The 15,803-nt window shown below is 41.5% G+C and overlaps 1 protein-coding gene across 1 annotated transcript in view; it reads left to right on the forward strand.

Annotated features, from left to right (window-relative positions):
• Positions 1–14,383, forward strand: part of gatad2b (GATA zinc finger domain containing 2B) — a 47,552-nt gene extending 33,169 nt beyond the window's left edge. Inside the window, exons 6-11 of the mRNA XM_046417307.1 lie at positions 830–997; positions 1,997–2,366; positions 2,707–2,909; positions 3,198–3,308; positions 3,685–3,895; positions 7,678–14,383. Of these exons, the coding sequence (XP_046273263.1) occupies positions 830–997; positions 1,997–2,366; positions 2,707–2,909; positions 3,198–3,308; positions 3,685–3,895; positions 7,678–7,814 (1,200 nt within the window). The 3' untranslated portion in view covers positions 7,815–14,383. The remainder of the gene's footprint in view (positions 1–829; positions 998–1,996; positions 2,367–2,706; positions 2,910–3,197; positions 3,309–3,684; positions 3,896–7,677) is intronic.
• Positions 14,384–15,803: the final 1,420 nt, after the last annotated feature.

Raw genomic sequence — 15,803 nt, forward strand, 5'->3', positions numbered from 1 at the left:
GTTGGAACTTATTTCAGTGACTTATAGAAGAGATAGGCCTTCATTTTAATGTCCCCTGTTCCCCAGCCAATGCAAACACTCACATTTCCACAAAAACCATTCCACTAGTGTAGCTACAGACTCGCAGGTTTTGCTTTTTCACTACAGTGTTAAAAGCTACCATCAGTGGTAGTGTGGCAGAGATGAAAACAAGTGGATTTAAACACCAGACTGAAGAGGTAGTGCTGAAGAATTACACTTTGTGAATGTTGATCAGTGTTAATTAATAAATGAAATGGATCGAACAAACTCATAAGAAATGATCCTGGGGGGGAATCCAAATCTTGTTTCACGGATCTGCTTCACAGATGACAAAAAAAAGGTCTTAGAAAGCTTTTTTTCACCTTAACGTATTTCATAAATGCAGAAGAAACCGATTTAGGTCGGTGTGAAACAATGGATCGGCAGATTTTCCAACTTGACAGACATGAGCTTTTGGAAAGATACTTAACATGGAAGTTTTTTAACTTATAAAGCAAAAACAATATCATCTGGCAGTTCAGGGGCTCCTTTTATTAGCCAGACCATGGCCAAGTTTCATTTAGCCTGTCATCAAGTTGCTCACAAAATTCACATTAATTACCTTTGATTACCTGTTACGTTACTGACTGAATAACCTACTCGTTACCCTTCAAACCTGCTATCCGCTTAGCTGTTGCTGGATGCTGGATTCAGTGTAACGCCAGACTTTAGCTTGCTACTTGTTAAGTTTATTAAGTTGTATGACAGAATGTAGAAATGCCTGTACTTTTCCTTTCATAAAACGCCCCTTTGTTTTTCCTTTCTGTAGGGTCATACAGTCATCAGGTCAGCAGCCAATGCCAACCTGCCACCCATGCTGATGTCCCAGCGAGTGATAGCCCCCAACCCTGCCCAGCTGCAGGGCCAGAGAGTCTCCTCCAAGCCTGGGATGTCCCGCTCCAGCTCCAGCATGGCCAGTCCCGTCAGCTACCAACAGGTATGGACTCATACCCAGCCTGGCTGTGTGCTCCGAGCTCTGCACTGCATTTAATAATGCCAGAGGTGTAAGCTTTTCTGTCTGTACGTATATAGTAGAAACAGTTTGTTAGCGATGACTGATTGTTGTCTTGTGATTTTCGTTTAAAGTAGCACAAATCACTAACAACTCAGTTAGAGGCTGCACATCCCGCCAGGTCCACAGCAGCCAGAGAGAAGCGGAAAAACAGCATTACCTTTTCTCAATAGTCACTCTGTTTGTCTACACAGTGACTGTAATTTTTAAGTTAAATTTCAGATTTCTATTTTTTTTGTAAGTAGCAACTTAGACACTTACACTAAAGATTTCCCGTTACAGACTCTTCAGGTACTCGCAGTTTTCGACCCAATGAGAAACTGTCAAGACTGATGAAGATGCATCAAAATGTTCCTTTTGAAACATCAAAAAATCTGCTGATCTTTTGTCTGACCTCCATATAATTAAATTTCAAAAATGAATCATTTGACCCGAAGTGACCTGAGCACTCCAAATAGACCTCAGAATAATAAGACCCAAACAGAGAGGGAGAAAAACCAACACTAGCAGCAGCAGGATGCTCCACCAGGGTCAGAGCTGACACAGAGTCTTCTTGGATCCACTCGGGTATCAGACATATTGACACACAGATCTGAGACCTCCAGCAGGATCTCAGCCTGATGTGGTTCCCAGATCGAACTCTGTTCCACATGACCTAAACTTCCCCAGCTCTACATGCATAAGCCAGTCGAATGATGAGCTTCAAAACTGGACACGAAGCGCTGAAAACGAAATCACAATTAAAAACTATCTGCAACTGCGAAGACGCAGTAGCTCAGGACACATTTGCTGCCTGGCCTTTAACACAACTAGGCAGCAAATGTGTTTTTTTTTATTCCGTGGCAGCTTGTGACGGCCGCATTAAAACCTTAAAAACGTGACTTCTAATACTTTGCTGAGCCATGTATAATACTTTCCCTGCAGGCCAGTCAGCAGGTGGCAGCTTCCCAGCGCTCAGGCTCCAGTGCTATGTACATGAACCTGGCCCACATGCAGGCAGCAGCAGCAGCGGGGGCCAGCGCGGTGGCAAGTGGCTTGGGAGGCGCCTCAGCCGTCAGCCCATCCACCATGTCCAGCTCAGCCAGCGGAGGGGTGAGCTCCATGGCAGACCAGGCCAGCAGCCAGGCAGCAGCCAAGTTGGCCCTGAGGAAGCAGCTGGAGAAAACCCTGCTGGAAATCCCTCCACCCAAACCCCCAGCCCCACTGCTCCACTTCTTGCCCTCTGCCGCCAACAGCGAGTTCATCTACATGGTGGGCCTGGAGGAGGTGGTGCAGAGTGTGCTCGACAGTCAGGGTAAACAGCTGACACATCACTGCATCACTTTTCAGGTCGTTCTCGTATAGGCTGACGTTAAGGTCTGACAAATGGATAAATTGAGCACCAAAATTCAGTTACAAATGAATGATTGTTTTTGTTGTACCAAAATGTTAAAACTAAACCTCACTGACTGTAAGCACAACCGAGGGTTGTTACAGGACTTCTACCTTTTCTACTTAGATGCGCGTCTGCTATCTGCCCATCACTAGATACAAGCCTGTTAGAAAACTGTGTACTCCAAACATGTCGTCGGATTGTCAGGTTGTCAATGTTTTTGTAAGCACTGCCTCTGGCTGAAGGAAAGTCTTCTCTGTAGGTAAACTCAGAGGGACGCTTGCCCGCATGGAGCCTTTCTTCTGTGCCCAGTGCCGAACCGATTTCACCCCCCACTGGAAGCAAGAGAAGAGCGGGCGAATCCTCTGTGAGCAGTGCATGACGTCCAATCAGAAGAAGGCCCTGAAAGCGGAGCACACCAACAGGCTGAAGAACGCCTTTGTCAAGGCTCTGCAGCAGGAGCAGGTCTGCTTCACTGTCCCTCTGCACCATGCTGACCCTATTGTTCCAACTCTGATTTGTAGTTTTCCTACTTAGATGTTTTTTTTTTCTTTGAATTTAAATGAAATGGAACTGAAATGCTTCTTGTATTCATATCAATATAAGTTATATGACAATGTGCTACGTGCCCAAGCGCTTTAGTACGCCTCGTGTGTTGTTTTCAAACTACTGCTGGTCACAAAAGGTGAATGAGTGTGCATATGAATGTACTGTCCATGTATATTCTTAAATGTGCATGTGTGTTGTTGTCAGGAGATTGAACAGAGGCTGCAGCAGCAGGCAGCCCTCTCTCCCAGCTCAGCCCCGACGGGCCCCAATGCCTCCAAGACTGACACCATGATCCGACATCATGCCCTCCGCCAGGTACACATGCCTTCACTTGTGCTCTGGTATTAGTTTATCTGCCTGTAGCTTAGAAATGATGATACAGCTTTGAAATATAAATATTCACTTTATATCAGTGAATGTTATTTTTTTTTATTGAACTCAGTGAAATATTGTGCAGCCTGTTAACCTTCATTGCTCCTAATAAGTTACAAGGGCACCACAATTAATAATAGGAGGAAAACCCAAATTCATAATGATATGAAACAGAGAAATGCATCCTAACTAAGCACATTTTGAGTTGTAACTAGCAAATTTTTGGTTTTTGTACTTAATAACTTATTAAATCCAGGAACTGTGTAATTTGTGCACTGTGTGGCTGTGGTGGTTAATGGGATGTCTGTACCATCCTCAGGCTCCTCAGCCTCAAGCCTCCCTGCAGCGAGGTCTGTCCAACTCAGCGCGAGGTGTTCTGTCCAACTTCGCCCAGGCTTCCCAGCTGTCAGTGGCCAGCAGCCTCATGGGAATGACTAGTGCCAAGCACTGTGGCAGTGGTGGAGGCAGCAGCAGCAGTAGCAGCAATAGATTGCAGCATGACAGCCGTCGCCAGATTTACAACATCCCAGGTACCTGCTTGCAGTATCTACTGAGTGCCTGATTTATCTCATGTGCACCAGCGTATCCCAATCAAGTGGCCTACTTGTTCAAAGCTATGAAGTTTCATATTGTAATATGAATAAAAGTTTAACTGGCAGAATGTGACATTGACATGAATCGAGAAGAGAAGATGTCTCACTCTGTTGGAGCTGTGGGAACCGGAGGCAGTGGTGTTACAGAGTGGTGCTTGTTTGCTCCTTAGAGTACGGTCAGTAGCTGAAGAAAGCACTTCAATAAGATAACAGATGAGTTTCATTTAGTTCTGTCATCAAGTCACTCACAGAATCAATATTCACCAGCAGCTTTCTTTGCCAGCCAACGCTGCGAAGCTACTACATAAATATTTTGTACTAATGACAGATGACAGATTTGTAAAGTTTCTTCACATTCACAGACTGATTTTCATTAGCTGGTACAGATCCATTAAAATATGTCCAGATTGGCCAGCAAAAAAAAAACAAACACTCACCTATAACAATACTCAGCAAACATCAGTATAATCAAGTTAACCTCTTTAGCTGCAAAGCTAGTAGCAAGCTAACGCTAGGTAGCAGATTCTGAGCTTAACATGTTTGTCATCCATCCTTAGACGCTAACATTCCTTTTCACATTAAGTGACTCACCTACCTGGTCCATTTTCAGGGGCCTGATAAAGTTTGATATGCTGTGGCATCCTTTATTGTGATGTTACGTAGGTTGAACCTAGCAGTTCTTTTCCCCCGGGGCTTGTATGAAGTTATTATAGCCAAATGTTACAACAAATGTCTCAGCAGCTGCAGCTGTACATGCCATGGCGTTCTTACTGCAGCTCCATCTCTGGATCATACCAGAAGGGTAATGATAGTAAGAGAGGAAATGATATTCCGCTTGTGCTTGTTGGACACCTCCTGTTAATTTGCCACTAAAATAAATATTACTCACAAGTCCCACATCTTCAGTTTCAGTTAAGTCTCAAGTCAGTGTGTGCAATGTTAAGTGCAGCTCGAGTCTTGACTTCATATCTCTGCATCCTGTTTCAGTCATACACTGAAGCGCAGATTTCCAACACATTTTTAAATCTTTTTTTTTTTTGATACTCAGTTATGCTTTTCCCACACAGAATACCAGTAGCTCCAGACTCACTTCATCCTCCAGCTAGGCAGCATTCTTCCTCCCACCCCCAGCTAGGCAGCATCTAAGTCTTCTTTGTCTCATAGATTTGTAATTGTCCTGCAGACACTGGTGCTTCAAAACATTTCAAGTTTGATCTTCACATTTTGTCACTAGCACTGAATAGGACCCCTATGGCTGCTTCACATGTAGCTATGGCTTCTATTGGCACTTGTATATTAATACAAAGCACAAATGAACACTACTGCTTACCAGACTGTTTCTCTTCCTCACCTTGGCGAGTCAGATCACCTATCACTGCTCCCCTTCTCTGCGTACACCCCCTCTCAGAAGAACAACAAAGCCAGTTACTGAAGTTAATAATACTTGGCCTTGACCTGAGGGTGCTCTTTCTCAGCTACGGGACTGCTTTGCTCAAGGATCAAGGATCAAGGATGTATATAGATATAAATAAAATAGAAATAGTAAATAGATTAAAAGTGCAAAACAAAGAATGACTGTGGTCAGCCAGGATTGAACAGTCCTTCTTTTAAGACCTCTGGGTGAGGTCGTTCAGGTTTGTGCCAGAGATTTTACTGCACAACTTCACAATACCCTGTAATCTGTTTCTGTTTTTAAGGCTAAGTGACCTGTACCAGGTGACAACAAAACAAGAATAAAACATTTTCATAGAAGTGCTGTCAATATAAAATCTGAAACAAAGTCTATGAAAATTAGATGGCAGTGTCTACGCTCTCTACATGTACCAAAATTATATTAAGTGTGATATACTCACACCGAGTGGCACGTATTCAGCCAGGGAGATCTCAGGGAATACACGGGAACTATGCTGCTGTACATCAATGGCTGTGTAGACAACTTAACAGTCAACAAATACATCCCAGTGTTCACAAAGATTTTTAACACCTCCCTGGCACAAACTGTTATTCCATCTTGCTCAAAGTTAGTGACCATCATCCCACTTCCACAAAAGACAGTCACAGAGGGCCTGAATGATTAGAGGCCTGTAGCACTTACTCCTGTAATCATGAAGTGCTTCGAAAAAACCCGTCCTTCAGTGTATCTTACCTATATCTATACCTGTGACCTTCATCAGTTTGCATTCATAGCCAACAGGTCAAATGAAGATGCCATCACCATAGCAACTCCCGTAGTGCTGAGCCAGAGGAGCTCCATGAGGATGCTTTTCATCGACTTCAGTTCAGCCTTCATTATTATTATCCCGGACATCCTGGTTGGGAAACTGATAGACATAGGGCCCCCCTTTTCCATATGCACCTGGATGAAACACTTCCTTCCTTCTTTGGGCTTATCACAGAAGAAGATGAGTCAGCCTACAGGGATGAGATACAGAAACTGTCGGAGTTAAGTGAACTATTCTGCTGAGACTTAAGGGCTGATACTGGTCTTCAGGAGGAAACGAGCTGCAGATCTGACCCCCCCCCCCTACGTAAACGGGGCCACCACAGCAGCGCCTGAGATTGAATAATAAAGAAGGAATAATACCAAGAAGACACTGCTGGTGGCTTTTTGCCGGGCAGCCATCGAGAGTCTTTTAACATACTGCATCTCTGTGCGGTACAGGGGTTGTTCTGCTGCTGGCAAAAAAAGCTGTGCAAAGAGTGATCAGAACAGCAGAGAAGAACACTGACTGCTCATACCACCCCCCTATTTACCTCACCACACTGCTCCTTTTCATTTGAAATGATACTGAGTGGGGGCAGCACGGTGGTGCAGGGGTTAGCACTGTCGCCTCATAGCAAGAGGGTTCCAGGTTCGAATCCCTTCTATGTGGAGTTTGCATGTTCTCCCTGTGCCTGCGTGGGTTTTCTCCGGGTACTCCGGCTTCCTCCCACAATACCAAAAACATGCACATTAGGTTAATTGGCTACTCTACATTGCCGCTAGGTGTGAGTGTGAGAGTGTGTGGTTGTCTGTCTTTGTGTGTTGGCCCTGCAATTGACTGGCGACCAGTCCAGGGTGTACCCCGCCTCTCGCCCGTAGTCAGCTGGGATAGGCTCCAGCTCCCCCGCGACCCTGACGGATAAGCGGTATAGAAAATGGATGGATGGATGATACTGAGTGGATCCAGAGGCGGACTTTAGTCTAGAGTCATGTCACATTCACTCTGCTTAGTACCACATGCAGCACATATACCGTTTCCATTCACTAATAAATTCCAGCCACTCTTAGTTAGGCTGTCATTTGTTCATTCATTTATTGTTCAGTGTCACGGTTAATGAAATCAACGCTTTCTAACTCTTAAAAAAACTTTCCAATTTAAAGCATACCAGGCAGTTCTTTCAGATGTTGGAGGGGTTTGAATGTAAAACCTGAGCAGGAAATGCTTAGAGTAAGAACAATATTCCTGTTAGAAAAACAAGAAAATATAGAGGTTCTAAGCAGATCAGAAAAGGGGGGGAGATATCTTATTTAAATTTGCAAAACATAATATAAACACTTAATAGAAGCAAGTAGTGTTTAATGCAAACAGTTTTTGAATAAAGAAACGGTTGTCTGTGCAGTTAGAAGTAAATTAAGGCACTGGTCACTGTTTGAGCAACTTCCAACGCCTAATATTTAAATAAACAGTTGATAGCACTTTCACAATACTCTTCATGTGTTTGTCTTTTTCCCACAGGGTTAAATATTGCCTATCTGAACCCAGCGGCAGTTGGAGCCCATAAGAGTTCCAGCTTAGCAGACCGGCAGAGAGAGTACCTGTTGGACATGATCCCACCTCGATCCATATCGCAGTCCATCACCGGACAGAAATGAGCCCGGCCTAGCCCTCCTACCCCTCTGAAGCCACCTTCATACTACCCTCGTACCCCATACTAAAGCACTCCTAGATCAACCAACATCCACACCCCACCCCACCCCACCCCCATCGCATGCAGTGCCTGTCCGTGTGCCTACCTTAAACCAATCCATGAAATCCCACCAAGTCGGACAAAGACACTAAACTGTCAGTGCATCTCAGATGTTCTTATTATAGTAAAAATCTTCTTTGTCAGCGTTGTTTAACAATTATAAATCCCATTATTATTGCTGTTGGTAGCACTATTATTATACCTGCAACTACCATTTTTGCTTCAGTTACTATTACTCATGCTTTTTTTCTTGTATAAGTGCTTGGCCCATTTTTTGTTTCTCTGCTGTCTCTCCTTTACTATGAGGAGTGATGGTGAATCATTGTAGGGCCACTTTAGGCCAAAATCATATAGGATTTTTTTTTCTCCACTCAATTATAAAGTTTAGATGTGACTATTGCTAGTAACAGAAGATCAACAGGGTGAATTCTGGTTGCTATGCGACATAAAGTTTAACAACTCTGAAGCTTTGTAAAAAAAAAAAGAAAAAAATGTCTTGCTAACTTGGTGTTACAAAGTGGAAAATACTGATAGGAACCAAACCAGACAATATTAAGTAAGTACCTGCTCTGCTTGCTCTTGAAAAGATTAGGAGCGCATTCTAAAAAAATATGAAAATGCACCCACATTTGTATCATTTTGTTGAAAAGGTCAGTTTCAAGAGCTGTTTTTCTTTCACACTGAAACGCAGCCAAAACGCAAAACAAAAAAAAAAAAAAAAAAACACCTTCAACTGGGAGTTCAGGGTAGCACCCCCACATTTTGAGGAGACCCCCTGCTACCATCAGAGCTAATCAACTGGAAATGACTGACAAAAGGTGCATATGTGTACAAAAGAGAATCCTATGTGATCTGAGAAAACCTTTTCCTTTGCTAATCGGCTCCCACCATTTTCCATCAAAAGGTCATGATTAGTTCCTTCATTTCAGATATCCTGTTAGAGATTTTAACAGTTACTTGACGGATGCACACGGGACATGATGTCGTTGTACTAATCAGGACTGGCGGACGCAGCAATGTCCCAACTGCATCTTCAGTGGACCAGCAGCTGATGCAGACTTGAGCGAGGAGGGAGGTAACAGGAGGATGTTATCTACCAATAGTTCACAGGGGGATGATGGTCTCCTCTCAGAGTAAAGCAAGTTGATTTTTCCTCCTGATTACATCTCATCTCACCTCACTACCTGCCACTGACCCCTCCACGCCCCGCCCCCCCCCTCCCACCCCAAAATACCTTTGGTTAACCAGTATGCACAGACTGAACCCTTTTTATCCAGCAGCTCCTCTTGGCATCACAAGTTCTTTGAGAAAGTGAAAAGAACTCAATCTGTAGGTGGGAACACATTTTGTGTGTCCAAACCACAGATTCTGTAACTAGAAACCTAGAAATCTGGGTTCCTTTTCTTGATATATTTGGGTTTTTAGATTGGATTCTGATTGTTGTCCCGCCCCCACCTCACCTTCTTTTTTCCTTTTTTGTTTATTTCTTTGTTTTCTTTTGTTTTTGCGGCGTCTCTCAATGAAATGGTGGCGTACCTGAGAGGTATTAGCCCCTGGAGACGATAATAATCAGCATAGCTTAAAAACAGAAACTATTGAAATATCTGTATGGATTATGTATAGATACCTAGCTTCAGAGGGAAAAAAGGATGTGGATTATACTTTTATGGGAGAGACATGGATCAATCATTGTGTGCAAGGTCTGCACACAAGTTGCCTCACTCCAGAGGAGCACTTTGCATATTTCCAATTGGAAAAAACATTTTTTTTTTTTTTTTTTTAAAAAGAGAAAAAGAATGTTACAATTTGCGAGTGGCTGCGGTCTGGATGCTGGCTGGTGGATAACCATAGAGTCAGGGAAGATGTCCTGAATATTTTGGATTGCATCAACATGTTTCAGTGGATGATGAATGGTTTTATCACAATGTGCTTGGCAGTGTTCATCTCTGTAAATGTTGGACTTTGCAAATCCCTAGAGTCCGGTGAGCCTAAATTCAACCCAATCTGTATTTAAGTTGCTGCTGCATCAGTACATGGTCCCATTTACTGTCTAGGAAACCCAGCAATAACTGAAAAAAAAAACAAAAAACATTCATCCATTTAAGTCAAGTTATTCTCCTTTTTAATGCAGTGTCACCACAGCAATCCCACCTCATGTTTAAAAGGTCTCACTCGAAACAAATCCACCATCGGACCTGATGGAGGGTGTGTTTGGATCCACTCTGGTATTGCCATACTGGCGCACAGTAAAAATACTACCCTAAGCGTGTCAGACCCTCCCTGACCAAACCAAATGAAGACTTTGTGTTTCTTGTGATAAATGATCTAGTTTTGTTGAACACCATTTGAAGAGAACAGAAATACTGACCTTGTGCAGACAGTAGCAGAAATAATTGTACCAAGAGAGACGGGTAGTTTAGACCACTGTCTAACACCAACATACACATAGACTACTCATGGGAATGGGTTTTATTGAGCCTACTGTCGCACACCTCTACAAAGAAGAAAGTGTTCAGGTCAGGTCTATGTTGTTTTTGGTACTGGCTGTCAGTACCCCATTGGTATAACTCTAATCCAAAGTGTACTAAAAACACTTCACTGGTTTCCTCAGGAGTGGTGGGCTCCCAGTTCGCAGTATCTCAGGCATTTCTAGCAGTGTTCAGTCAATGTGCAGTATTATTCATGGAACATGGTGACTCCTTACAGAAGGACACAATAGGCTGTGAAAACACTTTGGGTTCGAAAAGGGAGAAACATGCAGTTTACACAGGGCACTGAGCTGATCAGCCAGATTAGTCCAATAACTAACCGAGAGGGAAAGGCCTCAGTTTACAAATAAGTATCAAATTGTCAGCTGTCACTACTTCTTCTTAGTCTATGAAATCTTATATCTTATTTGGAAATGTGCACATAACAAAGAGAGCAAAGAGTGTCAGTATGATGCCTGAAGTCTAACCCATGTGGAACAGCATGCAGGTGAACTGCTGATTGAGAACATCCAGAGTGTATTGTGGTGAAACAGCATAGTACAGGTTCATTATGGAGACAGCAGATGGTCAGACACACCTTCTGGTTGCTTTATTGGATTCCTTCAGTTCTTGGGTAATGGCTAAATGTTTCTAACAAATCTCTCAGTATCTATGCAGTTCCTGTATGTGAATGGAACGATCATTGTTTATGTCTGTGTTTGGATAGTATAAGCTTGTTGTCTATCTCTGGTTACATTACAGTCAGTTCATTCTGGACTCATACTCCAACTAGTCCTGGTCAGCTTTGTGGAGACACTCGTGTTCCGAAACTTTGTCAGGCACATCACTAAAAATAAACTAATTTTGAACGCGGTAAACATAATACCTGCTACTTCCTAACGTTGTCATTTTGCACATTAGCATCCTGACATCGGCATATAGTTATAGACTCTTATTCTTGTTTATGCTTTTTCTGTTGAATGGCAAGCCTTGCAACAATAAAAGATGAAGCTAAGATGCCACTTAAACTTTCTTAAAGTATCACTAAATAAAAAGACAAAAAAGCAAATAGGTTTTAGCTTCCCAATTCAATTCAATTCAGTTTATTTATATAGCGCCAATTCACAACAAAAGTTATCTCATGACACTTTCCAATTAGAGCAGGTCTAGACTGAACTCTTTAATTATGTTGTAATACAAAGAACCTAACATTCCCCCAGCAAGCACTTGGCGACAGTGGAGAGGAAAAACTGCCTTTTAGAAGGCAGAAACCTCGGAGCAGACCCCGGCTCAAGATGGGTGGCCATCTGCCTTGACTGGTCCCACTGAGAATAAAACGGGAAAAGAAACAAAAGCACTTCATATATCAGAACTGGCCAGGCCTTTGACTGAAAAATAACTACTGTCTGTACAACAGCAGAAGATGAGAGAAGTAGTGTTAATTATTGGTGAATTAGCCCACCAACCATTTAGCTAAGCTAGCTAACAAAGCCCTACTTCTTGGAAGGATTTCTGTTCTCTCCTGAGCTATGTTTCTTGAACCAGGACAATTTTCTCAAACCCAAGATAGTACCACAGTAATATATATATATATATTTACTTAGCAAAAAAAAATTTCTCTTCAAACTGGTCACTTAACTTTTACTAGAATGTTATTAAATTTACAGCAGCAGTCTTTTCAGGTGTCTCTGATTCTACAGTCGTCAGTGTATCTCGTAGGTAACAGTCAGCTGTCCAGTGGAAGCCTTTGACGGAGCTTCTCCAGCTTGAGAGATTTGTGATGTAACTGCACAGCCTCTGCGCTTCTCCTGTCACTGCATTGCTTTTCTTTTTTAAAGATGAATCGTCATGTTACACTCTGCATTGTTACATTTCCACTATTCATATGGGCTCAGTGGTTAAGAGGTGGGGTTTTTTTGTTTTGTTTTGTTTTTCCAGCCCGACTTTCAGAAGGACGTCTATGGGTTCATCACATTAAGATGCAAGGGAAAATGTGCTTGAGGAATCCAGACCAGCCTGTCACCACATCAGAATGATCCAATAATTAACAGCCCAGTGAAAGATTTAGGTCAAGAATAGGAAACTACCTAAGATTCGATTGGGAAATGTAAACTCAAGTTTACAGAAACATAATTTTTCATTATTGTATAAAAAAAAACATGAATGAGTTTTCACTGTGGTGGAACTGTTGAAATTGGATGTAGAGATATATTTTCATGTAAATTTTTACTGCCACTGACAATTTGATTTTAGTAATGTTATTGTCATGCATCTCCTTTTGCTGCCAAGCTGAAGTCTAAGGGGAAAAAAAAAAGCTCCTGTCTCTCTTTGCTCTTTTGCAGATGCATCCACACACCTTTTTATTTGGACTGCAGATTTTTTTTTTTTTTTTTTTCAAATTTCAGTTTTTTTAGTTCTAAAAGTCATTCTTTTTCTGATGTCTCAGTTGAATTTTGTTTTCTTTTTATTGCAGTTTTAAAAAATAAACAAATGTATTGACTATGAAATAAATGACACAATATTTGCTAGGTTTGAAGTAATAATGACTTATTGTACATAAGCATTTTTTCCTCCCTTGTACTGAAAAAAGAAATTAAATGGTTGTATATTGTGTAGAAAAGCAAACAAAAAGCCATGAATATTGTGAAGCTTGTCATTTCGTTTTGTGATCACTGTGTATTATTGTGTAACAAATGTGCAAAATGTTTGGGATTCTTTCCCCCCCCCTCCTCTGCTTCTTGAAGTGGTCTCCCTGGATGCATTCGCTTTGGTTGTGGACTAGTTAGAGTTTGCAGGAAAGTGTTCATTGGTTCAGACAAACGGGGTCTGCAGTCTGGTACATGTTACCCATCTGAACACTTCTTTTATTTTCGACGTGACAGAATCGTTCCTGAACTTGCTCTAGATAAAAGCACTTTGAACGTTTAACTGTGTGTTTTGAATTACTTGGACACAATTGAGGGACCCTCTTGAACTTATGGTTTGGTCCAGTATCAGTTTGCTGACACTGGCCTCTCACCAAAGGACCAGACTGATTTTTTTTTTCTCCCAACAGTATTGCTGACCTCTTTCTTATGTCCACATATTCAGGCAGATGCAGCCTCCTATGCACCACTGAGACTTGAAATTTGCTGGACTGGACAGTAGGTGCTTTTTGCATTGTTGAAAGATGCCATTTAAAGAGGCAAACTTAAAATTTCTCTGTCCTAACGAAATGACGGGAGCATAGGCAAAAATATAAATGGACACTGAGGAATGGTCAGCCATGTTTTCATGATTTGTGGTAATTGGACAGAACCTTAGAAAAACATTGCTATGGTCCTAACATGAGGTTTAGGAGGGTTCACCATGGTTTGCTTGCTGAGGCCTGTTGTCTAAGAAGTTATTTTCGGAGGTTAACGTTATTGGAGTTTTTGGCATGAAATTGTCAGTTTTATACAGAAGTTCAGGCTTTAAAGTTCCATCTATGTATAATAACTAATGTCAGGGAAACCCTGGTCTGACCTTGTTTCTGATAAACGGCTGCAGCTGCTCCTTGACCTGAAAAGAGCTGACCCTGAATCTCTGATCACTTTTCCTGCCAACGGCATACAACATTTATGGTCCTCTACTGTTTGGCTTTATCTTCTATTAGTTGTTGTTGCTAATGCAGGGAAAACATTTAATTGCAAAATCAGTTTTATCAATTTTCAATCTACCTGTAGAAGCGTTTCTTTTTTTGCATAATGATGACAATGTTGAAATAAACATCTGGGGAAGCAGAAACACTTGATGAAATTGACCAGAGACTAATTGAAGTCCATTTTGTTTTGCTTACATCAATCCTGACCTTTTGCACATACTTGATATTTAACGGTCTTCAAAAAAGTAAAAGAAAATAATGCTGTTTGAATACTGCCAGTTGATTGACAATTATGCATTGATTGAAAAAAATAAGCTAATTTTGGAGGAAATAACTTTGTAATATTTATCTCTTGCAAGCTATGTTTAATAAAGGTTGAACCAATTTGCTTCCAAGTGTGACTTCATTAACCTTTGTGTGTTAGGACTGAAAGGCAGTCTTCATTCAAAACTGACACAGACATTCTTTGGACATTAGATTTCACGTTTCTAATGGTTTCAATCTCAATTCAATTTATTTATTTATATAGCACCTTATACAATCAAAATTGTCTCTAGATGCTTTACAGAGACCCAGAGCCTGAACCCCCGAGCAAGCAGACAGTGGCAAGGAAAAAATCCCTTTTAACAGGAAGAAACCTTGAGCAGGACCCGGCTTGCAAGGGAGAACTATCTGCAGTGAGTCTGCAGTGACATTCTGTATCTCACTGTGGTTGGACTGTCACTGTTCAGACAAGGTTTCATCAAATGTTTGATCAAACTGAAGTACTTGACAAAATGCCTGAAGCCATCTGAATGATGGGTGATTGTGGTCAGCGTCTTGACTGTTGTTCATGATGATGATGTGGTGTGTTATCAAGATCATTAAATCTGCTTGGACCTCAGTTATTGAATTTTTATTATTTTTTTAGCTAGTTTTTAACCAGGTCAGTCCCGCTCAGGTCAATGACCTGGCTAAGAAGGCAGCATAAAAGGTTCCAGATGAGAAAACAATAGACAGCAATGAAACATAGAAGATGTAAACTCAGTTATAATATTGCTTAAAATATTTATGCACGTGATGACAAGCCAAGCGTGAGTGAGTGTGAGTGGTCTGACTCCTTATGATATGACTTAGTGCGTAGTGAGTGTATTGGTCCTGTAGCAACCACTAGGTGACAGGATTAGCCAGTGATGCATTTTATATTGCAGGAAATGAAAGGAGTCAGTTGTGTTGAAAGCTGAGTTTCCATCTGGGTTTGACTCACACAGAGGGGGAGTATAACCTGACATTCAGACCAGGAATAGTCAAACTTTTTAAGCTTTGGTGCAGGGCAGCCAAATTCATTTGTTACACACTGATTAAAGGAGTGGATTAGAACCTCATCACCCACAACAATGCAAATGACTGCTATAAATATCATATCATATCATTGTGACCTCTTGTTTTTATGCATAAGATCTACTTATTTCTGTTCAGCTAGATTACACCAGTGTATGTACAGCGCAGTACAGCATGTAACTTTTTGTAACTTTTTCACATTTTGTTATGTTGCAGCCTTATGCTAAAGTTCAAATTCATTTTTTTTCCTCATCTGTCTACATTCTATACATAAAGTAAAAGCACTGTATTGCAACTGTATTACAGTTTTTCTGAATTGCTAAAACACTAATTTCTGTTGTGTGAATCAATTGCTCAGTTGCCTAAACTCATTCGCTGAATTGAGCATCATTTTTACAAAACCATAAACTATCCTCACCTCATAAAACACTTTTTGCAGATCTCAGTCCTTCCTTTTGCAAAACTCTAAACACATTCTCATGCA

This window comes from Scatophagus argus, chromosome 17, assembly GCF_020382885.2.
Source record: "Scatophagus argus isolate fScaArg1 chromosome 17, fScaArg1.pri, whole genome shotgun sequence".
Classification (NCBI taxonomy): domain Eukaryota; kingdom Metazoa; phylum Chordata; class Actinopteri; family Scatophagidae; genus Scatophagus; species Scatophagus argus.